The 26,323-nt window shown below is 37.9% G+C and overlaps 1 protein-coding gene across 10 annotated transcripts in view; it reads left to right on the top strand.

Annotated features, from left to right (window-relative positions):
- LOC135172594 (dystrophin, isoforms A/C/F/G/H-like) overlaps window positions 1–26,259 on the top strand; it is a 184,493-nt gene extending 158,234 nt beyond the window's left edge. For 6 of the 10 annotated variants that reach the window (XM_064138742.1, XM_064138743.1, XM_064138737.1 and 3 more), the window contains 5 exons: window positions 19,903–20,162; window positions 20,811–22,473; window positions 23,196–23,310; window positions 23,629–23,736; window positions 24,773–26,259. In XM_064138742.1, coding sequence (XP_063994812.1) covers window positions 19,903–20,162; window positions 20,811–22,473; window positions 23,196–23,310; window positions 23,629–23,736; window positions 24,773–24,867 — 2,241 coding nt within the window. In that variant the 3' untranslated portion in view covers window positions 24,868–26,259. Of the gene's footprint in view, window positions 1–15,169; window positions 15,366–19,902; window positions 20,163–20,810; window positions 22,474–23,195; window positions 23,311–23,628; window positions 23,737–23,840; window positions 23,855–24,772 lie in introns of those variants that run through there. The other 4 variants (XM_064138739.1, XM_064138740.1, XM_064138745.1 and 1 more) reach the window with 4 other exon arrangements.
- Window positions 26,260–26,323: the final 64 nt, after the last annotated feature.

The following is a 26,323-nucleotide window of genomic DNA, read 5'->3' as shown; positions in this document are numbered from 1 at the left end:
CGCCAAACACTTCACGAAATTAAAATTTTGGCAAATGACTTGTATCAGTCTACACGAAAATTTTTGGCTTCATCTTAGTTTCAAAATATTGCAGTACCGACTCCGCTCGCAGTAACTCTGATTCAATTTGTCTCATGTCAGTTTCCAGGTTTTTATGTTCTTTTTTTTATGTAAAAGACTGAAACCGGCGGCCTCGAACACATGCAGAGGATTCGGATTTAATGTCCACGCGGGTAGAATGATGATGATCTAATAGTCAACGTCTTGATCAAAAAAGTGTCTGGTACGATATAACAAATTGCTCTTCATGTGTCTTGATGATTTTATTTTAGAATTATACGATCGTCACCCTTCTCCACCCGGACTCCTTAAATTTGACTTCATTTTTTATCTACAATTAATGTTATGAACTTTAACAATCGTCTCTTCAATATGCGACGCCTTCCGGACTTCACCGCGATGGCACCTTAAACATTTCTTCCTCTCTCTGGCTGTGCAAATAATTTTTTTTTTGTCCGCCCCTTCCTCCGCGAACCTTAATACGTGGCAAGGGTAAGGTTATCACGATGCCGTCGGGGTTAATGTCGCGACGTGCAGCGAATAGTTCGGTCGAGCATTTTGATGCGCAAGTATTACTCATACCCCTCGTTCCCTTTGCTCCTTTCCATACCCGTACGGATTTACGATTACATCTCCTCTCGCTCAGACTGAGGATTGCGACCGGGTAAATAAGCACTCTCAGTAGGCCCATACGCCCTACAAGATATTATACAGTGAATACCGATTGATGGTAATACGGTTTAACATTCATTTCTGTCACGTATCTCGTATGGAAATCAAATGCATTTTGTTTCAACGCCACGTAGGTGGGAAAAAATATTTTCCTTTTAACACGCTTATTCATTCGTGTTATTGTGAAAATAAAAATGCCCGTTGAAAGTGATAACGAGGACTGACTGTGCGCACGAATCGTGCCGATGCAGCAATCCATATGGGAAATTGTTATCGATGTATTCGTAGTGATAGCGCCAGTTGAATGCTTTAAGAGTTGAGGTCATTGGTTTTTTTTGTTGAATAAATCCAATGAGACCATTCTCTGGCCATAAGTAGAAGCAAGTATTTTAGGTTTCTTTTATTTTCTGTTCAAAGTCAATTTGAACCACTCAGTGATAGCCAAGAATTTGGATATCTTTCCTTCGCGGAGAGAAAAATTATTTAAAAATTACGTACCTGGTCTGTAATCCACTAGCCAAACAGTTCGGTAAAAATTACCGGGCAATTATGCACTTTTTTAGTGATCTACGAGAAAAAAGTACAGAACAGGAGCGTAATTTTTGAATTTTTCTACTTCGGGTCTTTGACCCTAAATTTCCAAATACTTTGACGCTCAATTAGGAGAAAAACGATCGTGAGAAAATCCTATTTTTTAGAGCCCCATTTCTTAATGGAAAAAATCAGTGAGGGAATATGAGGCGCTAAAATAAAGTGTAGATGGTAAGAATCTCGGGAAATGTTAAATACATTACATTACTTCATTGTAAAATAATGAAAATGTAAAATGGTTTTTTAGTATCCTCAGGTATTCAAGAGAATATTTAAATAATTCATCAGCCAATGAACTTATAATATTTGACCCACTGCAGCATCGTTTTGAATTCATATCATTCATCGTGCAATTGCAATGAAATGTGCTTTAGAAAATTCATATCTCCACTGTCTTGATGGACCCCGGTTATATTACAGAGAACCCAACCCACAGCGGTTCCTTAGCCGATTAACGCGAATCTTCATTACGTTGTCCCTGGTATTATACTTCAAGTCTTCTTGGTTCCCATGCCAGGGGGATTTCATCTTAATTAAAATGAAAATCGCGTTACCGCAAAAGGAGAACTATCTTCATTTACCTACGACTGAGTCATTATCCCCTTCTTTATTCATTATTTCATTTTTTAACTTTTTATCATTCAAGTGAAAACTTTGACTCCCTTTGTCTCATTTCAAAGGCCAGAGAAGGGCGATTGGTAACGTTGTTTTATGAGAAAATACCTCACAACTGCCTGATCGCTGATAGTCAAGACCTTTTCATCCTGTGTAATTGCATTTGTGGACACTCACTAAATTTATGTATTAATGATCATTTTTGAGGGCGTAAAAGTGTTTCTGGAATGACAACATTGAATGTCTTCTCAAATTGCAAGAAATATTCTCTCTGAAAATTCATTATTTTATAGAGTATTAGCTGATTTTTCCAATTTTTCATGTAAAATAATAATGAACTCCTTATGTTTTGATACAACGAATGGATCAGCATCCGATCGAGTGATTCCCAGTCATCATTACTGCCGCGAAAGGTCTTACCTAAGGGTATAGGGTAACGGTCTTTACTACAATACCAGAATCACAAATTCAATTTAAATTTTCTGTCCGCTCTGTTCTGCGGTAAATAAGAGGATGATCAGGAAACTTTTGGTGCGCATAATGTCTATGCAAATGGAACGCAATTAAACTTCAAAATGCTCCGTACACTTGTCACGCCTTTAATTATCGGTAACTCTGTAATTACTCAACACCCTTGCAACTTTCTGAGGTGTACCACTAAGTAAACCATTGAGATCATTAGGGATGTCATGGGGCTTTCAGGGATTGTGCAAACATGTCATTTCTCCTTTTCATTTCCCATTCAACAATAATGAGTCACCCAATTTCAATTTTTCATTTGGTTCGTCTCCTGCTAGCTCCGTTCGTTGACCTTATTGTGACTCTTATACATCTTGATTTTGATCCAAAAAACGTGAGAGGAATGGGCGTTTGATTTCGATAGTTGAATAGTATTTGGGAATGATTTTAAAGTCCAAGATTTGTATTCCTAAGATTTTTTGGAATTTCTCGAATGAACGTAGTAAGTGGATAGATAACAAATCCTTTTTTCATCATTTTAAATCGATGTATCTTCCACACGAATAATTCAATAACTGAATATTTCAAAAGGGGAAAACCTCCCCTAGCACTCGCATCATTAGTCGATAATTGCCGAGCAATTTCGGGAATAGCAAGAATTGAAGCCGATTCAGGAAGCGAAAACTTACAAAATCTCATATTTCAGTGAAAATCTAATGAGCTTCTACATTTTTTAGTTGTAGAAAGATAAAGATTCTTCAGTTGATGTGCAATATCCATGAAAACATAAATATTTGGTGTTAACCTAGCCAGAGTCGTGAACTAATCAATCAGATTACAGGAAATAATTACTGCAATTTGGAATTCCATTCCTTTTCTCCTCGAAATAAAATTAACTGTCACTCTCCTGAAAATTACTCCCAAACTGTCCATGAAATTCCCATTGCGTCCTAACAGTGCCATTATCCCATCCAATGAAATTAATCCCTCCACCTCATAATTACGGAATACCTCAGTTCTTCCCACCCACCTCCAAATTGATTGACACCACCACTACCCACGTCAGCTCAGCTAATTACCCGAAACACTCCCGCCACAGTTTAATAGATAAACCCAAACCCAAATTAATATGATTTTTTCCGACGTGCGACCCATATCAACGCCAATGTATTTTCACACGGAAGGAATATAAAAATAATAACTATCCCATGAACATTGTAATCGAGGACATTTAAAATTCATGTGAAGTCCTTTTCGAGCATTCATGTTTTATTGAAAATTCCGAAGTCAAGCATTCTCATGATAATTATAGTTTCCATGAAATTAAACAAAAACGTTTAATAACGTACCCTATTTTCCCACCGTCTAAAAAATCCCCCTCCCCCAGTTTACTCACCTTATCCCAGAATAAATCCAACAATTTCTTTATCAGCCTGTCTCGGATATTCCCATGCTTGTTAAATAAACAGAGAATCAGGGGGATTGAGTGACTAGATCCTCGAGAGCTGTAGTAATCCCCCAAAGCCGATTCCCAAGGCAACAACTGGATTCCCGTGGTCAAATTGATTTCAACCTCGTGAATTAATCCTCACCTTGACAATCAGAATTTTTTCAAATTAAAATTAAGTAATAAGTTGTCCGAAAATTAGCGACAATTGGTAGAGAAGGATTCACTGGTGATACTGATGATTGTCCAGTGTGGGGTTCTCTAGATTATCGGCCTCCCATTTGGTGAGTCAACGAAGGTAAAGCCGAGCTTTGACGGGATTAACCGAGCTTATGGGCCAGCATGTGGTATTCCTTTCGGATTCCAACAAAGCCGGGCCCCCGTGCCCTCAGTTAAAACATCAAGTATGGCATTCACGTTGGCCCAGGCGATTTTTTTCAAGGATAAAGTGCAAATTGTCACCTCCAAACGCGTGGCGTCTCGACAGTTTCATTCAGCATTAAAATCCTCGACAAATGATTGAGTGTGTTTATGTTTTTGGGCTAGTGAAGGGTGATAAATTTATGTGGACTATTGTGGAATTTGACAGGATTGTTACTTTGCATTGCGTTGGAGTCTTGACCTCGTGTAGCGGTTCAGTTCAGTGGTTGAATTCCCGTTTTATTTGCTCCTTTTTTTTTCCTCATGTGCATTTTCACGTACCTTCGAGGGGAGTAATAAAAAACGAGGATTTTGCGGTTTCAAGCTACATGCTCATACTCGAAAATTGTTTTAAAACTGTCGTCACGTAGTTGGGGATGGCGTGGAAACCGCGGGGAATATGGACGGGGATAAGAGGGGACAGTTTTCCACTCCAAGTGCATGAGGACGAAAATAAATGAAAAATTACGAGGCGTTCTGGGTCTTTACAGGGCAGAGGGAGTTTTTAGGGACCTTGATAAGAAATAATGTGTGTCCTTTTGTGAGGTATAGTGTTGTGATACTAAACCTGAAATTTGCTGTAAAAAATCTCAATTTTTTCACAAGTACTGATTTACCCGGAGTTTCTCTTTGTGTTCTGCGAAAAAAAATTAAATTTCATGTGCAGTTAATTGGAAATTTTAAGAAGAGAGATGTTGGAGTTAATTAGAAGGAGAAAATTACTGGAATTTTCCATTAGTATGGAAAGTTAATGAACGTGAATGGGCCAGGGACTGCAGTCCACAATTGTATTTTAAAATTCAGTGATGAAATTTATAGATAATCACTCGGTGATAGGGTCCAGAAACAAAGTGACATAGTCTAGGAAATCAGTGACGTCTTCCTGAAAATTAAAACAATTTTTCTTGTCTAATTTTGTATTTATTGCATGTCTGCAATTTTTTCTGGTTTAGCTTTCTGATTGGATCTATTTTCACTTTGGTTGGGTGGAGGTCTGGCCGATGGGATCATTAAACCTGTTTGATGGGGCTTATGTGGAGCAATCACATCGTCCTACCCGATGACTTTTAATAATGACTAGTTTTTTTTCTCCTCCGATCTCGTCCTTCAGACTGGGCATTTATACGAGTTGTGCGTGGTTCAATGACTGAATCCTATAACCCCATTTATACCGTCTGTATTTCGTAACGCATGACGAGACACATTCGTGAGGTACATCCCGTTGTACATTACTCAATCCCCGTTTCTCAAGCCTACACAATGCTAAACAATGATGAGGAGAACAAAAAAGGTACTTGGTGTGTGAAAAAAAAAATAAATAAATGCTGGCGACTGAAATTCTTTGAGCTGTAAATATTCGCGATGGACATGTACATAGAAATAAAATGGCTATTGACAACTGATGTGTCAAATTCGCGCGAGTGCTTCACGCGAATTCAGGGGGGAATAAAAAAAAAACAAATGAAAAAAACAACGAGTGTAAATGAGAGGAGAGTCATCAATCACCTCATTCATCTGCTCCGGGAGAATGTGTCTCTGAATTTCGGGGAAATGGGTTCATGAAATGGATAAAAAAAAAATATCACCAAAGGCCACGAAGCGCCAGCAGCCAGTGGAAAAATATGAACGAGACACGGGAACTTGGTTTTTTTACTCCAGTTTCACGGGAGTTATTTCGGGCCGACACTTGCGTGAGATGAAGCTCACTCCGGTCACCGTACTCTCGTGTCCGGAGACTGCAAGGAGAGACAAAGAGCGGCCTGTCCGAGGGAAAGCCCTGGGAGGCGCGAAAAATTGGAGCTAAGGTTATTTAAATTGTTCAATTTTTGGGGGAGTTCGATATCCCGGACACTGAGAGGTGCTGATTGTCAGGAATATGTCACTGATTTCCCGCATTATATTTCCAGATATTGAACATTAACAATTTGCAACAAAAAGTGTGCTAACAACTTCTGGAAATTTTAAATGTCCAACAATTGCTCAGAGATTTTTAAAAATCGTTAACTGTTAATTTAGGGTATTCCTTAGCGACGTTGGACTAATTAAATTTCCCAGTAGGTGATCTAAATCAGTAGATTAATATTATCGTGGAAGTTAGGAAAAATAAACTCCTTAAGAAAAGCATTTCAATCGCTTCGCTTATCGGATTGAACTCGGATCTACTTTTTGTAAACTGTGAAACATGAAAAAAGTATCTACATGAGTGTATTGATCAGCTGACGGGCACGGGTGTAAAGCCTCTCAGCGGCTTACCACCATTCCCACCGACAAATCCCCGGGATAAAATTCGTCCGGATGTCGGGCCGATCTGTCCTTCATTATTGCCGTAACTCGATTATTGAGTTCCCTGGGGATGTTTATACTTCATACGAAAATCTGGTAATTGTTGGATTAAACTAGCGCCCACTGGAGATTTAGACATCAGACCCACGAATTAAAGAACATCAAATATTCAGGTATGGTCGGAGGAGAAATCGATATGTTGGGCGGTTGCGGAAATGAATGTATCGTATTATTCACATCAAAAATTATTTCGCGAGAAAGTTCTTGGAATCATTCATTTTCAATTTTATGATTCTTTCCCCTTTAAAACAAGCATTCAGTTCAAATGCTCAATTTGGCCGGGAATTCAATAAAATTCCAAATGTTTAAACAGCATTTCATTGAGAATCCTTCAACCTTTTGAAGTGTGCAATAAAATAATGCACATTACTGCCAATATAATTAATTTTTAATCACTAAAAAATTTAAAAATCTATTTTTACAATTTTCCTGATTTATTCCCATCTCATCACATTCCCATTAATATTTCCACGAAATTCTGAATTACATATCATGCCAATTTTATCAAATGAACGGTTATCACCCGGCGTACACCTTCGCCCAATACATAGTCATGATTCCCATCCAATAAATGATAATTTTCAAATGTTTATTGTACAATCAATTACATTTTATCCTGCCAACAGTTCAAATTTATGCCCATATTTCTCTCTCATTTTTTCTCAAGTAAATCAGGGCCACTCCATCAAGCCTTGTCAGGCGAAACACAGCTTTTTGGCAGACTCAATTTTTTGTTCTCTCAATACAAAAACTCCCCCCCCCCCTCACTTCCCTACCTAATCGCGCCGAACCAAAATTTCTCTCACGTGTTTACAGTAACGCACTTACCCCCCACTAACAAGATAGATCACCCCAGTAGAACCTAAAACACCAGAACTGCTCTCAACTCGAAAATCAATTATCGAACTCAGGACTCATGCAACTGATCCCATTGACTCATGTAACATTCCCCCAAACGTCCAGGAGACCTCGCCGGACGCTCCCAGACCTAAAGCCCCCACATTCAGCATCGTCAGCTATTGAAGAGCAACTCGTATAATCCTCAGCTCTCATGCATTAGCATTAATTCGACCTCTAGTCGTCTCAGAAAGTCTGCAATCACGAGCATTCTGACTCACATTTCAATCATCATCCCAAATGCCTCCGTAACTTTTTTATCCGCAAAAAAAAAAAGGCTCAGACTTTTTTTTTTCTCTATTCTCCTCGTCCTCGGTCGCTGGAGTGGTGCGTGGTCGTTGCTGAGGCGCGTTAAAACTCTCTGAGAACCCGAAGAAAGGGCTTATCTGACGCACTGGCGTAGGATGACAACTCCAACGCTCCAACATCTCTCTTCCTCATTTATATACACACATTGTGCACGTGTGTTCGAGTGGCAACGAGACCTCTCTTTGGTGTAAGTCCCGCACAGGCCTTTCAGTACAGTGCCGGTTGTCAACGTGAATACAACCGTATTTCTGTCCCATGGTGAAGCCCGGACCTCGTGGATTTTTCATTCCTCTTGAATATTATATACCACACGCCGAGGGGGAATCGCATAATCGAAGGATACATGATACCATGTACACAACATGGTGCACATCGAGGAGAGAAGAGGGTTCACGTAATGCAGACGTGAAAAATAATATTTTATTTCTCATCGGTATTCAATTTCTATTTTTAGTGCCGGAAATTTTGTGATTATTATTTTTTCTTACTTTTATTTATTATTCAACCAAATCAATGCAACTTTCAACCAAATATTCATGCCTGTGATGGTGAGTGAGAGAGTGTAGATGTAGTGAAGTGATTGGGTATTTATTTGGAGTTATTTTTTTTAATTAATTGCGATATGGAGATGATTGATAATTCGAGTGTCGATGTGATATCGAGCCAGAGTGTTACGATCAAGGAATTTGGGGATGAGGATGGTGGAGAACCTGGGGACAGGATGTCATTGAAAATTGATCTGTCAATGGCCGAGCAGTTCTACTATGAAGTCATATCTTCCTTCGAGCAGGAAGAGGTATTTCATTATTTATCGTTAATTTGTATTAATCGACAAATTTTTAATGGAAATGTCAATGTTCGTCCCACATTTATGAAACTCTTAATTCTGTCTACAATAGCATCCATTTTTTTTGCTCATTCTTGTTAATTGACAGATATTCCGTGAGTAGGGAAGTAGGTCGACTTAAGTTGGTTTAACATTTCTTTACGTGGAATCTCAGAGATAACTTAGGAAGATTTTTTGGAAGACTAAAATCCATTTCTATTAAAGGAAGACCGATCTTTTGAGACAAGAGGGCGATGATCGCCGAAAGTACTTGAGTTTTCAAGCATACCATGAATATTCAATACCAGATTGTGCTGAATTCTCATTTAGTTTGAATGATTCCCTGGATTTCCTGTTCTATGCGAGATGAGATGTATTAATTAAACTTAAATGTTATGTGTTCCCTGATTTTGTCATTCAGTTGTGAATTTTTTATCATCTAATTTCTCTGAATTTCAGTAGAGTTGTCAAATTGTACAATTCATGAACCAACGTAGTAGAATGTCTCTCAAAATTTCATTAATAATTCAATGGAATGTCTAATTCTGTCGACAAGAAGACCAGCATTCTCTTAATTATTCAATTTTCTAATTTCCATGAATTTCCCTGAGACAACCGAACTCTAATTCACGGTTTCCACTAACTCTTATGAACTTAGAACCATTGGAAAATATCATTCCTGAAAACTTAAACATAACTATCACTTCATACTTATTTTTAACAGCCGGAACGAAAATTTAATCTGCAAAATTTCAAAGGGCAGTTAACTGAGACATAAAGTTTTTTGGAGAGATATTTCCAGGGTGTCATTTGAGGCACGATTTGTTGACATATTTACAGTCGAGTGTAATGATCACACGAATTAAATTGCCAAGCTGCGGCATGAAATGAAGACATCTCGATCGCGATTTATCTCATTCTTTCGATCTGGTCAAGATAGAAATTTAAAATTCTGCTAATTAAATTGCTGCCATTAAAAGACCATTACGAGCTCCGGAATTCCATTCAAAAACCATAACTGACTAATTAATACGCAATCAATTGATCCTTTCCGAGAAAAACTCGTCCAGTTAATTATGTCTATCACCTCGAAATTTTTCACCTAATGAAAAAGAAATCCACTGAAATTGATGACTTTATAATGCATGTCGTGCTCACCATGTTTCTTTCCAACCGAAACTGAATTTTAAAAATTCACTCCATCGAATTGCCGCAATTAAAACCCGAATAAAGCCATCGAGGAATAATTACCACCTTGCAGCTTTCGCGAAAACCATATTTAACTAATTGAGCATTCAATTACTCCTCCCATTAAAATTCTTGAGGAATAAAATGAATTCACCTAATTATTTGTACGAATACTGCACTCCCCTCGCACTCCCCCACTCAATATAATAAACGTGCAGGTAAAAAATTCAGAGAATAGAAAAGTGCGGGATAAATTTCACATCTGGATGAAACCAAATCATTCTGGCATTTAATTAAAAAAAATTTTAAATTCATTGAGTCGTGGAGAGTTGTATTATTCACCAGATTCATTTAATACTCCGTCAGGGCAAAACTTTTTTTTATTGTTTCAGGAGAAGTTCTCCAAAATAGTTTTTTTCGTATGTTTTTCTGAAGGAGTCAGAATGTAAAATATTTTTTTTAACTGCGATTGTCATTCAGTTTGAGCTAAAAACCATGAATGACTAATGAAGCATTCAAATACTCCGTTCATTAATCTGCTTCAGAAATAAAATTGCTTCAGTCAATTATCTCCATAAACCCGTATTTTTTTCGTGGAAAAAATCAACTCGCAGTTGAAAAAGCCGGAGAATTTAAAAGTAGGAACATATAACATTCTTGATGGTATTGTTTTCATGATACATATACGGGGCTGCAAGTGAGACTCATAAAACTGCATTAAACTAATTACAAAGTGAAACAAAAAGTATTTGAAAGTGAACAACACCCAAAATCGTCTGCTCGGAATAACTGATTCATTAACCATCCAATTACTTCTCTAGTAAATAACCTGTATCAGATTCCTCTCAAAACTATCTACATTAATTAATTACTATTAATTACTAATAGCCCAACATTCTTGATAATTTTCTAGTCATTCACGTGATTTAGAATGATTATCAATTTTACACAAAAGAAGTGAATCACAAATTTTACGACTTGACTGAATTTGCAATAAAACCTCAACTTTCAGTAGATATTATAGTCAATAAAAATTTCCCAGATATCACCCAAAAAATTCAAACTACAATTTTCAAGCACGCCAATCGCCGACAAAGAAATGCAAATTAAAGATAAAGCTCCTTTGCAAATTATAACCATGCAACGGTCCCAGGAATGTGTTTTTTATCATAATATTTCACGTAGTTGAGCAACAACACCGTAACAGCCGATTATGAATCTCCAAAGCTCGAGTAAAACCAGTATTTTACCGTATCCATGATGCATGCAATGTTGCCGAACTCCAGATTTCAAAATGCCAGTATAATTAAAAATCATCCAAAAATTATCAAACGTCCACCCAAAATACCAAACTCCCACCGATCCATCCAATTACACTCACAAAAAATATTCCTCAGACCTAAAATTTATTCAATTAATGATCCCCTCCACTGTTCACCAATGTACCCGGTAAATTTAGCATCGTAGTGAACCCATCATTCGCTCAGTCATCCCCGAAAAATGCGGTTTTAAAACACACAAAGAGAGAAGCAGACTGAGTTAAAAAGTAAAATGAGGAGCGGTTGGAGGTACTACAAATGGTTTTGCTCGAATGAATTGAATCGAGTTGAAAAGACCCCAGTGCAGTTCAACCAACTCCCGGGTGAGAAAGACCAGTGGGACATGGGTGTAGGGCGGTAGGTAGATTTGTCGCGTGTGAAAATTGTACTCCCGGGCAATTGACCGATTGAGCCTGAGATTTCGAGGTGAAAGGGTCTCCGGAAATGTTGTACAACCGTTTTGCGGACGAACGAGCCAGAGAGAGATGGAAAATAACATTCTGTTTCAACTCGTTGCACCCTCTCTTCCCCTTTACTCCCTCCCCACCCCCCTTGCCCCTCTTTTCTGTAATCACTGGGCGTACAGTGTTAACTGTAGCGAGTGGTCCACACGCCCAGTGTCGGCGGGATTTGAGTATGTTTTGTATGCATGAGACGGTAGCCACGTAGAGACACTGGAAGGTACCCAGTATACCAGGAGCCTAGAGTGGTATGCAGCATGTTACAACAACGCCCCAAGAACAGATTCCCCACTGGCATTCTCCTTCTATCCACCTAACGGGCGCCATCCAGGAATGTAATTTAACGTCTGTAGTTGTCCACAGGACAATTGTAATAATCAGAAATGTCCTATTCCTCTCGCTCACTGTGGAGTTGGTACGCTGGAGTAGATGGAGATTGTAGATGATTTTAAAAAAATGTCGAGGGAGAAAGGGGGGTTGGGTCGGTACCCGGAAGGATATTTAAATTGAGTTATGGAGAGTCTTCATGTTTATCTTGATTCTGGTGTATCACTGGAGAGTTGAAGGAGCACGGGATTTTATTGGGAAGTCAGACTTTAGGTGATGTCTTGAGATTGGAGAGAGGATGAGGGAGTCTTTTGTCAAATGCCAAATGATGAGCCTTGGTTGGACGAAGAATCCCGTTGAGGGGATGAAAAAATTGTGATGAAAATGTTGATACGCATTTATAACGCTGGAGTAATCCGAAATGTTGCGGTTCTCTTGCTTCTTCTGGAGTTGGTTTGCTGGAGTAGATGGAGATTATACACGTTTGAAAAACTTGAGGGGAGTTTGTGTTGGTACCCGGAAAGATATTTAGATTGAGTTATGTGGAGTGCTCATGTTCATCTTGATTCTGGTGTATTACTGGGGAAAGGGGGGAGGAGGGAATGTTATTTGGGAGTCAGGTGTGGGAGATGTTTTGAGATTGGAGAAAAGTAGAGAAATTCCGGGATCAAATAAAATCCTTTATGTGAGTGACGGTTGTTTATACAATTTTGATGAACGCTTCCTCCGAATATTCAAACGGTTTGTCTTGAGATTAAACAACTGTTACGAAATTAACAATAATTATTGCTTTCGAATTGTAGTCCATTGTAATCGATCAATTTTAAATGTCTGGATGTGTACTACAGTGCTTCGTATATATAACCCTTTAATCGAAGAATATTAAAATATTAAAATCAATCAGTCCGACAAAAAAATATCTACAATGTATGCAAATTTATTCGAACCATGAGATCCATCTTCCTTTCAAGAGATAGCTGGCACGACGCCTCAAAATTGAATTGTCTCATCTCTCTTATTTTGAAAATTGCGGACAGGAGTGTTGACTCAATGAAACTGATTGAATTTTTCATTATTTCTGAAGATTAATTCCTCCATTTGGGGGTAAATGGACACCCGTTGACGCTCACCAATCCGTCTTACTCATGGGTAGAAGGCGTAAGTCCTGGCGGACTTCGCAGAAATCTCATAACGATGATAAATCACGAAGGGTTCCTCCCTCTTGCTCACACCTTACTCAGGGAGTAACATGAGTCGCGGAAATTCCGGTGAATTTCCCTCCTCCCCCTTTTTTTATTCACGAACAGCGTCGATGCAGTTCGGGTGGGAATTATTAATGGCTCACGATTCAGTTTATTCACGGATAACTCTCTGATATTGATGTTTGCACCCATGTTTACATTTAAAATCTTCCGCCCCCTCGAATGCACGATCCGCGAAAATATTCAATCCGTGTTTTTTCCCCCAAAAACGAATTAATAATTTTAAGAAAAGTCGAGAATCTAATTGCGGGAGTTAATTACGGGTTTTAAAGGAAGCAGAGTGCCATGGTTTCAGATTCCACCCCCCCCCCCCTTGGTTATCAGTGTGCGTGGTTGTAATGCTGTCGCGAGTAGACGAATGTACCGGATTTAAAAAGAAAAAACGGAAATGAAGTCCTGGACGAATGGAAAATTCACGGGAGTGGGTGTCTGACACGCTAATTACTGCACCTCGTCATCATGAAGGTGTAGAGATTATTCATCTCTGTGTGCAGCTCTTTGCATTGATTTTTCTTTCACTTTTCGACCTTCTTTCGAGAGAGAAACATTCTTTATCGGAGCTCACGGGGATAATTGGGGTGAATGCCATGGAATTGTGAAGAGTTGTCTTTTGACGTTTTTATTTAGAAGGAGAAATGTGCGGAATCCTTTCATAGTGAGCTTCTATGGAAATTCAATCCGGGTGATCTATTCATTTCGTTCACAATACTTAACACGAAAATTAATTCATCATTCATTTTTTTCTGTCAAGTTACGTTAGTTCCCTCAAGTGAATTCGTTCTACGACATCAAATATTCTCACGTGAAACGTATAATTTTTCGACTGCACTAATTTATTCCCTCAGTGCGCCGCTAGTTGATAAAGTACCCGCCAAATTATTTGGTGAATTTCAATGGCTCGTTGGTGAATCTAAACATCTAGTTGGTGCAATTCAATCATTGATTAATATCACGGTAAAAAACTAATGCCGAACTCATTGACAGCTAATTAATTAATGAATGTCTGACCCTTAGTTACGGAATTACCTGGAATTGACCAGATATTTACCTGGATGAATCAGCCAAATATTTGTGAAGTAGAAAAATTTTCACTTTATTGGTTTACTTTATTTGTACGGACCCATTCTGCTCAGAAGATAATAGAAATCGTTTGATATCAGCGTACTCTCGAATATTAAAATACTAATATTCTCAAGCCACTGAATAGTTTTTCTATTTTCCACGCCCTTGGACTCGCTTCTCAAATTTCTGACAACCTTTCAACTTGTCTTACACAAGGCTTCTCAACGCCCAACTCCTCTCATCTAGCCATAATCAATAATGAACCGCCAGACAATTTGCAGTCGAACGAATTCCCCATTATTTCAGAACAAAGCAAAAGAGCAAAACGAAATGAACGAAAGAGAGAGAGATCGTTTCATCAATGACCTATTGTTAGAATCAACCAATCCCCCCGCCCCTCCACCCGGTATTGTTTTTAGCCACTGAATTGACACTGATACGAACTTCCGGAAATGGTGATAAAGTTGATACTGTTGAAACTGTCAGGACAGGGGTTAAAAGGCTAAATGCCTCTCGTTTAAGCAGTCGACAATCTCTGTCTAATAGCATGACCGACACGTTGACAGCTGTTGTGAGCGTTGCGTGCTGCTACTCACTGTTCTTTTCTCTGAATTCTTCGTAACACTATCTTGTCATGCTCTTCAGACACATGTGTTTCAGAGTGACCCAAATTTTCATACCATTCAAGATGCATATCGTGCAAAAATTCACGACACTTATATTACAAATCATAATCTCATTACGACGTCGAATCGAGGATTGTCACAATATGGAGTTTCTAATTAAATGTTTTGGTATCAGCAAGTGGTAGGAGAGTGATATTTATTTTGATTACATGTGAAAGGAAAAAGAATTATCATTTACCTAAATTGGATACAATTTTGGAGTTTCCATCCACTTGAAACAAAATGAAAATGTGCGTTTTAAGACACAAAACTCCGTGTTCATTAGACTATTCGTCCTTTCATACTTGAAAATAAAAATTCAAAGTAATTAAAATTAAAAATTGAATTATTATGCTTTAAAAATCACGAAAAATGAAATTTATGTGACAATTTCCAGTCTACCGAAAAAGGTGCTCTTCACTGCCGCTGGAATCAGCTTTTTATCCAAGAAAAAATCAAATTTCCTGGACGCAAAGTAGTTTTTATTAAGTAATATTTCGCTCCTCAATTGCCTCATGCAGAACAATTCCAAGAGATTTTTTTACCCTCCTATCTCTACAGACGATGAAAAATTATTCAGTTTCATCGCTGTCAGTTGAAAAATAATCCGTTAAATATTTCTCATCATTTATCTTTATCGTCCATCGAATTAATTCAATTCGCCGGGAAATAACTGTTAAATGATATTATCGAATGCCCATCGACACAGATATGAATATTTACCAATTCTCCACGTGTCGACCATTTGTCAATATACCTCTGCAGTTAACGTACAATCGATAATTATTGTTATGTCACCCTGGCAATCCCTTCTACCCCCATCTCAGCAAACAATTGGCCCACTGTGTACATCACACCCAGCATCATTGCTCAGTAATGTGATATCCGTCTGAACCCTTCGGCTCTCATACAATTTTTTACACTCTCCTCGTACCCCACCACTTCACCGTCATCTCTTTCACTCTAGCTAGCCCCCTTTTTCAACCTTTCTGTTCCCCTCGTCTGTAAGAGGAATAAACCCAACGTCTCCACCGATAGCTATCGTGAAAATTGCACTCGCCGTTTCTCCGTCCTCTAATCTAATTCTCGACGACAAGCTGAGAGCAGATAGGCGGCTCCCTTCTTCTACTCTCGAAAAATGTCAGATACATTTCCTGTTGTTTTTCCTTTTTCCATTCGTTTTGTGTTCAACGTTTTATGGGGAGAGGGGGGGGGGGGAGTTAGTCAAAGGAGAGTTCTGTTAATGAAAATATATTTATGGATGCATTTTACGTTAGTTTTTATATTAGTCAGGGGAAAATTTCATATTTTTATTTTTATTTGAAAATTTGTGATAAGAATTTTTATGGGATTTGTTTGATTCTGGATTTAATGGGTTTTTTACTCGCCCATTCCATTTTGTTGTAAAAAAAACATGTCCCAGTGCATAAATATTATTCGATGTTTTCTTGTTGAGAGTGATTAATGGAAGGTGCTTTAAACTTCCGAACACTCACTCAGTCATTTTTCCATTAAAATCCATTTTTCGTCGTTTATTGATAATAGAGGCTTTCTGCAGTTAATGGACATTCTCCCAAATAAGAAATAGGTTTGCCTTAGTAATTAAACTTCTTAAAATTTCCTCAATTGTTAACCGGGCCACAGCGAAAAATACAGTCGCAATTCCAAAGAGATTCATTGATAAATCATTAAATTAATAAATTATTTCCAAACTACAAAGTTCTGAATAGAACTAACGATGAATTCTACTGCACAGAGAGTCAAGTTGGATAAAAGTTTCTTGGCAAATCGTAACAAATTTTATTGTACGCAAGGTAATGCTGAAGCAAGATGTAATTCAGTGCAAAAATACCAATTTGCTGAGGGCATTTTACGGTTCATTCAGTGAAAAAACCACATCTGTGAATGCAAATTTATCTTTCTGTACCGTAAAATTTACTTGTACCTCAGGAACTGCTTCCCAAACTACGTATCTCAGGATTTCATTGTAAATTCAAGTATTTCACAACTATTTCGGTGAGTCTTTTATTTTATATTCTATCACGCAACTCGGATATCCCTTAATCGACCCGCAATTGGACTGTTCACCCTAACGTAAAAAAATACTGAAAATCCCGTTCACTCCACGATTACTTGACTTGTTCAGTAATTGTTCTCTGACCCCGTATATTAATTATAACGATGCAATTGTTAATAGGACTGTTGTCGTGGTCAGTAATTGTTCATTGCCATATTGTTGTTGGTAAAATTGTCACTCACAACAGATTCCATCAAATTTTACCATTTGTTATTTCAATAACAGAACGTCCATTAAATTTTCATAGCCCAAATTTTAACGAGAAATTTCTCTCATGACGCTCCAAACCCCGTAGTATTCTGACGAGCGTTGGCTATTTCCATTTTTCGAGATAAAAAAATCATTCATCTAGACAGTGAACGCTCACAATAGAACGACGCCTAAAAAATCAGGGGGTTGGGGGGGGGAGGGGATGAGGATGAGGATGGAAAAATAGCACGTATTGCCCTTCGTCACCCTGGAGTGTTGTACAAAAATTTCCGAGCTGGGTAACATGCAATCACAATAACAGAAACGGCGATTTCGTATTTTATTTTTTTTTTTTTCATTTTTGGGATTCACTCGTGGGAGAGCAGTACGCGCAGGACAGATTTTTATTAGAGACCTATGTGATGGTTTTTATGCATCGAAGGATTCAATCCACGTGGAGCTATTGTCATCAAAAATAGCCGATAAAGAATGAGAGATATAAACGCATTTCGGGATTTAATGTTCCATTATTCTATTACAATAACGAGAACAGCATAATTCGACGTTTATGACGATGTGATCGTAAAGACAGAGGGCTGACGAAGTTGTAGAATCCATTCGGTAGGGAGAGGTCGATATTTTTATGTGCGAATCATTAAAAATGAGTAATTCAGCGGAAAAAGAATATTCTCGAATTTATTAAGAAAGAATTGGAGAAATTTTAACGACCAATTGTTTTCGATTTTTACGGTTTGATTGGAGTTAATTTGGTGATTATTTAATTCGGTTTACGGTGCGAAAATCGTGAAATTTCGAATATTTTACAGATCATGAAGAAGTTTCAAAAAAAAATTAAGGGAATTTTTTTTCGGAGGGATTTTTCCCTGGAAAACCAATACTGAGAGGCGTAGACATGGTATCACCATACAACTAATAGGATTACGCAAACCTAGCCATTTTTTAAATCCAAATATCCCCTAAAATCATTAAAAAAATTCGATTGGCTCTCTCCACCTGACAAAGTTGAATGAATCTAATCACCACTCGCTTTCGTGCAAAATGTATTTCATTTCCTGCTGACTGTGTATTCGACTCGCTTCCATATCGCTAAAAGAAATAAAAGCAAAATAAGCAAAAGGAGCCGTAAAAGTTCTCTCCACGTGTTATCGCTGGGAACTGGTTTCTTTTTCTCTCGAACAACAAAAACCGATTGAAGAGAGTGAGAGAGAAAAAAAAGCGAAACATCAAGTAATGAAACTGGTTTTTACAGCAACAAGCATAACTGTCAGACCGCCCGAACCATCGACATTTCACTTAACGAAAACAATAGCTTTTAATTGACCCACGAGGTATCTCCCGGTCCGATCGCCTGGTCTTAATCCGATAAAAAAAAAGGGCGAGCCCCCTTCCCTCGAATTGAAAGGTTCAATTGTCAAGCCAGTAATTTGTTCCGATAAATTGCACTTCGAAGTATCTAATTGTCGAGGAGACGACGTAGTTTAATGCAAGACTTCCACGATATCGAATGGCGCCAGACAATTAACTTGGTGAAATTCTACGAAGAAATCGTGTTGGAGGAGTCACTCCTTCAGATACATGCAACGAGCCCAACTTTAATTGTACGATTAAAGAGCATTATAAATTACAGTGTCAGACTCCAACAGACCGAGAGAGAGAGAGGGCATGAGAGGGACAGGGAATTGCTAAAAACTTGAGAAAAAAGTGTCACCCGAAAAAAAGGTGATCATGTGACACTCGAGCTAGTGCTTTTGTCTTGAAATTTTTTTGCGAGCGAGGAATTAAATGCAGTAGTGTTTTGATGGGTGCAGTCAGACTGGGCCAATTAAATTTTCCATTCGTATATTTTCAATGGAATAAGGGATGCTGGGGTGAAAAGCTGTACAGGAGGCTGTGAAAAAAAAACTCTTCAAATTCCTGCTTATGCCAGCGGTCAATTATATCCAATTAACTGCAGCTTAATTGCGTAATTCATTCATGTCTGATGGAATTATTTGACGCAGTGGAAAATGAAAAGTTTTTCTCCCTTTAATTTGAAAAAATCATGTCGCATCAAAAGAATATTAACGTAAAATCAAATTTATCACTTCTACCTGTCATTGGATTCATCATTAATTGTTCGAAAAAGACAATTATTGATTATTATTTAGTAATATTAGAAGGGATTGTTTGATTGACGATTAATTAAAATAAAGTGACAGAACTATTTTGTAAGCAATGAAATGGGTTTAATTCTCCGTTATGATTTTACCTTTGATTCTCCAGAGGTTACGAGTGAGAACATTTACTGTGATATCGTGAAACTTGAAATTTCGTCTGTCTCTTTTTCTGTGAATAACAGAAATTGTGGATTTGCACCGGACAAGAGGCACTTTGTAGTGTGGTCTGAGAAGACTGGATAAAGGGAGCAATGGCCTTCTACCAGAGAATATTCACCGGTATTTCACTCGGATAATTTCGCTACCTTCCCCCTAGCAGATTACCATCGCCTCCCACAATCTGTCGGGTGGAACGAAATTTTTCACCTCAATGACGATGTAAAGCTCCTCCTCAAAGGCAAACCCTCCAAACATTCATTAAAATTCCAAATTCATAACTCTCAAAACCCGAAAAATAGGGGATAAAAGGGGGGGAAATTGATGAATGTAGTCCTTTGTAATTGTCCTCAATTCCCGTCACTCTTTTGATTTTCCAGAAAATGTGCGTTTTTCAAAAGGCACTGGAGGACCTCTCATCGAGAATGGCCGGTGCCGAGGCAATTCAGAGTGGCTGGCAGAGTCCCGCTGATGCATCAGAGGCGGGAGAAATGTTGGAGCAGTTGCAAAAGTTTGGCGACAGATTGGGACCCATTCAGAGAAACATCGAGGAAGCCAATGACCAAGCTAGTTTGTTTGCTTCGAGTAGTGTCATAGTATCTCATGGACTATTAGCTAAACTCGAGGATCTCAATACAAGGTAATTTGAAACTCAGGACAGTTTTACGAGGGAACAGAGGTGAATTAGTTTCTGTGAAACATGTCTCCTTTGACGACAAAATCTAGGCATTAAGACTCTTTCAACTTCAATGAAGCACATGAAAACACTGCGGTTTTTTTGCAAATAGAAAAATTCTATTTGTTCTGACAGTGTTCTATGACTTTATTTTCTTGATGCTGCTTTGACATCTTTACAATGAAAATCTAAACATTTAATTTATCCACATTGTATTGTTGTATTTTAGACAGACTAATAGTAGTTCTGCCTATCTGACAACATTAACAAAGATATATTTATTAATCCACGAAACGATTTAACGTAAATTTCCACTCCCCAGCGATTTTCAATAACGCAATTTTTATAAACTTTGGTAAAACTGTTATTTTCAAGAGATATGCAGAAAATGTTTGTCAATAAATTCTGCTGCCGTCAACGAACAAAATGATTGTATTCGGAAGCAGTCGTTATTTATTTGTACGATAATCATTTCTCTGGTTACGCGGAAGCTCTTTTGAAAAATCGTATACGGAAATGACGAAAGACATTTTTGTTATCGATCCGAAATCAAAATATATGTGTGAATGTTGTTCAGCGCAGACAAAATAAAACTTACCAATTTCGTTCCAGATGGAAAGTTTTGCAGTTAGCAGTGGACGATAGATACAAATTACTAAGTGGATACGGTAAAGATGGTAGCACTCCAGGTAGTCAGGCTTTCCTCGCTGGTAGCGTTGAGCCACCATGGGAGAGAGCCCTCACGCCCGCCAAAGTGCCTTACTACATAAATCACCAATTGGAGACGACCCACTGGGATCACCCAAAGATGATTGACCTCATGGCCTCCCTAGCAGATCTAAATGAAGTGCGATTTTCCGCCTACAGGACAGCCATGAAACTGCGAACAGTCCAGAAGAGGCTCTGTCTGGACATGCTGAGTCTCTCAACAGCCCTCGAGCACTTTGACTCCCACGGTTTGCGCGCTCAGAATGACAAGCTTATCGACATACCCGATATGATAACAGTGCTAACATCACTCTACGAAGTTATAGCTGCTGACAATCCAACGCAGGTGTCTGTTCCTCTGTGCATCGATCTCGCCATAAACTGGCTTCTCAACGTTTACGACAGTCAGAGAACTGGACAGATACGCGTTCTCTCCTTCAAAGTTGGTCTCGTCCTACTGTGCAAGGGTCATCTGGAGGAGAAGTACAGATACTTGTTCCGACTGATAGCAGATCCGAACAGGCTTGTCGATCAGCGTAAACTCGGTCTCCTCCTCCATGACTGCATCCAGGTACCGAGACAATTGGGTGAAGTGGCTGCCTTCGGAGGCTCGAACATTGAGCCAAGTGTTCGATCATGCTTCGAGAAAGCTGGCAAGGATAAGAATGAGATAGAAGCTGTTCATTTTCTCAGCTGGCTGCAGCAAGAGCCTCAGAGCATGGTCTGGTTGCCAGTGCTGCACAGACTCTCAGCTGCAGAGAGTGCCAAACATCAGGCGAAATGCAATATATGCAAGGAGTACCCGATCGTTGGCTTCAGGTATAGATGCCTGAAGTGCTTCAACTTCGACATGTGTCAGAGCTGCTTCTTCTCGGGAAGAAAAGCCAAGAATCACAAATTGACTCATCCTATGCAGGAGTACTGCACAGCAACGACTTCTGGGGAAGATGTCAGGGACTTTACGAGGGCATTGAGAAATAAATTCAAGTCAAAGAGGTATTTCAAGAAGCATCCGAGGGTTGGATATCTTCCGGTGCAGACTGTTCTTGAGGGAGATGCTCTTGAGAGTCCAGCACCATCACCTCAGCACAGTACTCTGAGTCAGGACATGCACTCCAGGCTGGAAATGTATGCCTCGAGACTCGCTGAAGTTGAATTGTCTAGAACTAGGAGCAATTCAACGCCTGACAGTGATGATGAACATCAGCTTATTGCTCATTATTGTCACAGTTTGAATGGAAGTGATAATATCAATGCACCCCGAAGTCCAGTGCAGGTGATGGCTGCCATTGATGCTGAGCAGAGAGAGGAACTCGAGGCCATGATCAGGGAATTGGAGGAGGAAAATGCCACTCTGCAGGCTGAGTATGAGAGACTTAGATCGAAACAGACACCTGGATCGACACCGGAGGATGGACATGGCAGACAGCCGGACTGTGATATGATTGCTGAAGCCAAGTTACTTAGGCAACACAAGGGGAGGCTTGAGGCACGTATGCAGATCTTGGAGGATCATAATCGGCAGTTGGAAGCACAACTGCAACGACTCAGACAACTCCTTGAAGAGGTGAGGTTGAGATTTTTATATTTTATTTTTGACGCATGGGTGGATTCGTAATTAATGGTTCATAGGAAAATGTTTTTTATGTTTGACTTCACTGCTTCATTAATAATTGGATGAACGGAAACGCGATGGTATCTTAATAATGAGAGGATTCCGGGGAAAATAGTGAGAAAAGGTTTTCAGAGAGGATTTTTCCAGTTACGAGGAAGGTCATTATGGAGGCAATAATTTATTATTTAACACAAGTCATATTTGATTGTAATTATTCATTTGAAAAACTGAAAAATTTATATCCATAATGATACAATCTATCCAAAATATTAACAACTCTCTTGAAGAAGTATTTACTGACTTTCCTCATTATGGAGCTGATTTACTATTTAACAAAACGTCATATTTGAGCGTGAATTAATGATCTGAAAGACTGAAAAATGTTGTCACTTGCCTAATGAATGAGTTCATAGCAAAATGTCGGGCGACATTACCTGGAGAAAATAATGCCTGTAATTAAAACAGTATCTAACCCACTTTCCATTCCCTTTGTTATAAAAATAATCAATTGTCATTGCATTAATAATATGCGAAACATGAATATGAAATTACGTCACTGAAAATTATAAATTTATTAAAAAGTTTTCATTAAGAGCATCTCATCACAGGAATGGGACATTTCTCCCCACTTCAGAATTAATTTCTCAAGATTCTACAAAATCACATTATTACAGCCGAACGCATCTTCTCCATCTAAGACTGGTACGCTCCAGACAAGAAGTGTTACAGCTTCCCAATTAGCCACCGACTCACCAGCCAAAGTCAATGGACATTATCACGACACCTCAGGTACAAATTTCATAATTATCACAAACCCCCAATTATTATTTGCATGCATAATCATGGGGATATTACGGGAGTCATTTGGTTGGCACTGCTTCATTTATCAATTTTATATGTCCCTATTATCGTTTCATGCCTCAGGATTAATTTGGCAATTAGCATTAAAAAATACTTGGGTTAATGCTGATTTCGATTACACATTGTTATAAATTAAATATCTATTAACATTACATTGCATCGATGGCTGTTTATATTTGCCAATTTTATAATATAATACCTTTCAACGATAGTTTATTCATAATACGAATTAATGGGTGAGTTCAGGTGGAGGAGGCGCGGGTGAGGGGCGTGTTAGCAGTTTAGAAAGACCACCGCCACCACCGCATTCTCACAACGTTGCCCATAATGTGGGTAATCTTTTGCATATGGCAGGTTCGTCTTTTCATCATGATAATAACGATCAAGTCATTAACTGCATGAATCATTTATGGTACTAACGATTTTTCATTCTTTATTATGTGCTAAACCTATTGTAGGATGGATGTAAAAGGTGAGAAATTGCTCTTGAGGATTTTATTAACTCAGTAAATCAGGAAAATTCAGACCTGGGTGATATATGCGAAATATTCATTAGTCTGTTATTACGGCGTCGTTAAGTATGACTATGGAACATGTGTTCGTGTTTCATGAAAAAGCCGAAACACTCTTCGTCATAAATCATTGATCACAATCTCTTCGAATGTTCATGTATTTTGTTTATTATATAAAAATTGGAAATTGTTTTTTTCTTCATAGTGAAAAACAATTGGGAAATTACTTTCTTCATAGCATAATCAACCTTTCTTTGATAATCAACTAACAATTTTCTTCCTAATGGAATTTCGAGAAGAATGAGCTTTAAATTGACCAAGATTTTTTCGACGTTTAATTCAGTGCTTTCTTTGCCCTGCGGCGAGAATTTTTTTAGTATTCAACTTCTCCACTGAATCCGAGAAATAAAATGGCGACTATCTATTTCATTTCGCCTTTAGAGTCAATATTGTTGAAACCTTCCAAGAGATAAAATATTTATGTGAAATATTCATGACTTTCTGTTATTATAAAGATATCGTTCGTAGCAGTTCGAGTAATATTCAATAAAATTCGATGGAGAAAATAAAATATTTCGAAGAGGAACTTGATCAGCGTCGTTTGAATCTCTTGGAACATTATATCATGTAATAATTTTCTTTTGTTTGACATAACTACAATTCTCAATTCACTTTTGAAATAAAAGCATACAATTGTATTGGAAATGCATTGAATTCAAATCTCAGAAGGAAAAATAAAATAAAGAGTATCCTTGGAAGCCATAAAGTCACACCGAATAATCCCCACGGCTGATAATACTGAATTTTCTACTTAAACCAAGAATATAAAATAATAAATCTTCGGATACGTCAATAATATTGTTCATGAATTCTTTCAGGAGATTTAGGCAAAGTCGTTGGTGAACTAGTCACAGCAATGACTGAGGACACCCCAAGGACCAATGGTCAACGCGCCCCTCCAGCTTTCAAATGAATAAAATTAACCACATCAATACGAAACGCATATCTTTGAATTCAACATACCACAGGTTGTTCCAAAAAAACACGATAAAAAGAATATAAATCGATAATGTTTACTGTTTAAGTTGTAATGAGACCTGTTAACCAAATAATTCATTCAGATAACTCAGTCGAATAGTCAGAGTGGAAGTCGAAGTGAAAACATTAATGGAGTTTAGGTAAAACTTAGGGTTACTGATAAAATGACCAAGAATGATAATCTGACTGAAACGCATATCAGAGACACAAAATCTTGAAAACGAAAAAAAATATAATGAACTTCTCAGTGTAATGCAGGGTCAGGGAATCCCACCCAACTTTTACAATGGTAATTTTTTGAATATTTTATAAGTTTTTGATATTTGGCCATTGTATAGCTGACGCAATAAGTAATTAATTGGCAATTAAGATTCCCTGCATCAGTTGAAAACGAAAAAAAAAATCATGCAATGAAGGATAAGAGATGTTTTAATGATACGTATTGACTCGCCATATCACGAAAAAAAAAAAATGATGATTTGATGATGGAAAAATCATAATTGTTATGCTTGCTAGATAAACTATACTAAAATATAACGATTACAAATATTATAAATGAAAAGAAGTGAAACTAATACTAACAGTGCATGCAAGAAAAGCAATGTATCAAATTACGTATTCGATATAGATCGTAAGAATGCGTTGCGTTTTAATACCCATTCTGTTCACTGCCACTGGCGCTTCCTCGACGTAAAAAAGTTGATGAGTATTATCCCCCATAAATCATAACCGAGCAGAAGAAAATTTTGTAGCCATAAAAGTCTTTATTAAACAGCTAAAACACTGTGGGAGATAGCATTTCTTGGTTTACGATGAATCAATTGAAACACTACATTTTGTAAAATGTAACATCGACATGATCAATTGTTTTTTTAAATTTTTATTGCTTCACTTACTGTATTTCACAAGCAACTCAATGCAATCTCTACGTCGAGGATACATAAGGCTTTTTTCTAATGAACATAAAGGACACAAGAAAATATACGAGCCAGTCGTTTCTACATATCACGACTATTAACGAGGGACAAATGAAATATCAATTCGATCAAGTAATGACGTAATTTATTAATTACTAGGGTGTAGAGATGATAAAGTTAGTTGATATGATTTTTACTTCATATTTTCTTTTTTTTTGAAGAAAGAACATCAATTACTGTAGGTGATTCATTTAGATTTTTTTAAATCGTTTTTAATTCTACCAAATGTTATGTATATTTAAAGATATATTGATACCTACTTAATTTACATAATGTAGACTGTATCCTCATATCATGTAATAAAGTTGTCTAGAAATTCTGTCACGATTAAAACTCACATGACCAAAAAATTATTAATTTTTTTTTCAACCTCTTCATTTTGATTAAATGAAAACTCCGCGGGTAATTGTTTAA

The sequence above is a fragment of the Diachasmimorpha longicaudata genome, chromosome 2 (assembly GCF_034640455.1).
Source record: "Diachasmimorpha longicaudata isolate KC_UGA_2023 chromosome 2, iyDiaLong2, whole genome shotgun sequence".
NCBI classification, from domain to species: Eukaryota; Metazoa; Arthropoda; class Insecta; order Hymenoptera; family Braconidae; genus Diachasmimorpha; species Diachasmimorpha longicaudata.
Note: the sequence above shows the minus strand (reverse complement) of the source record. Positions and strands in the feature narration are given on the sequence as shown.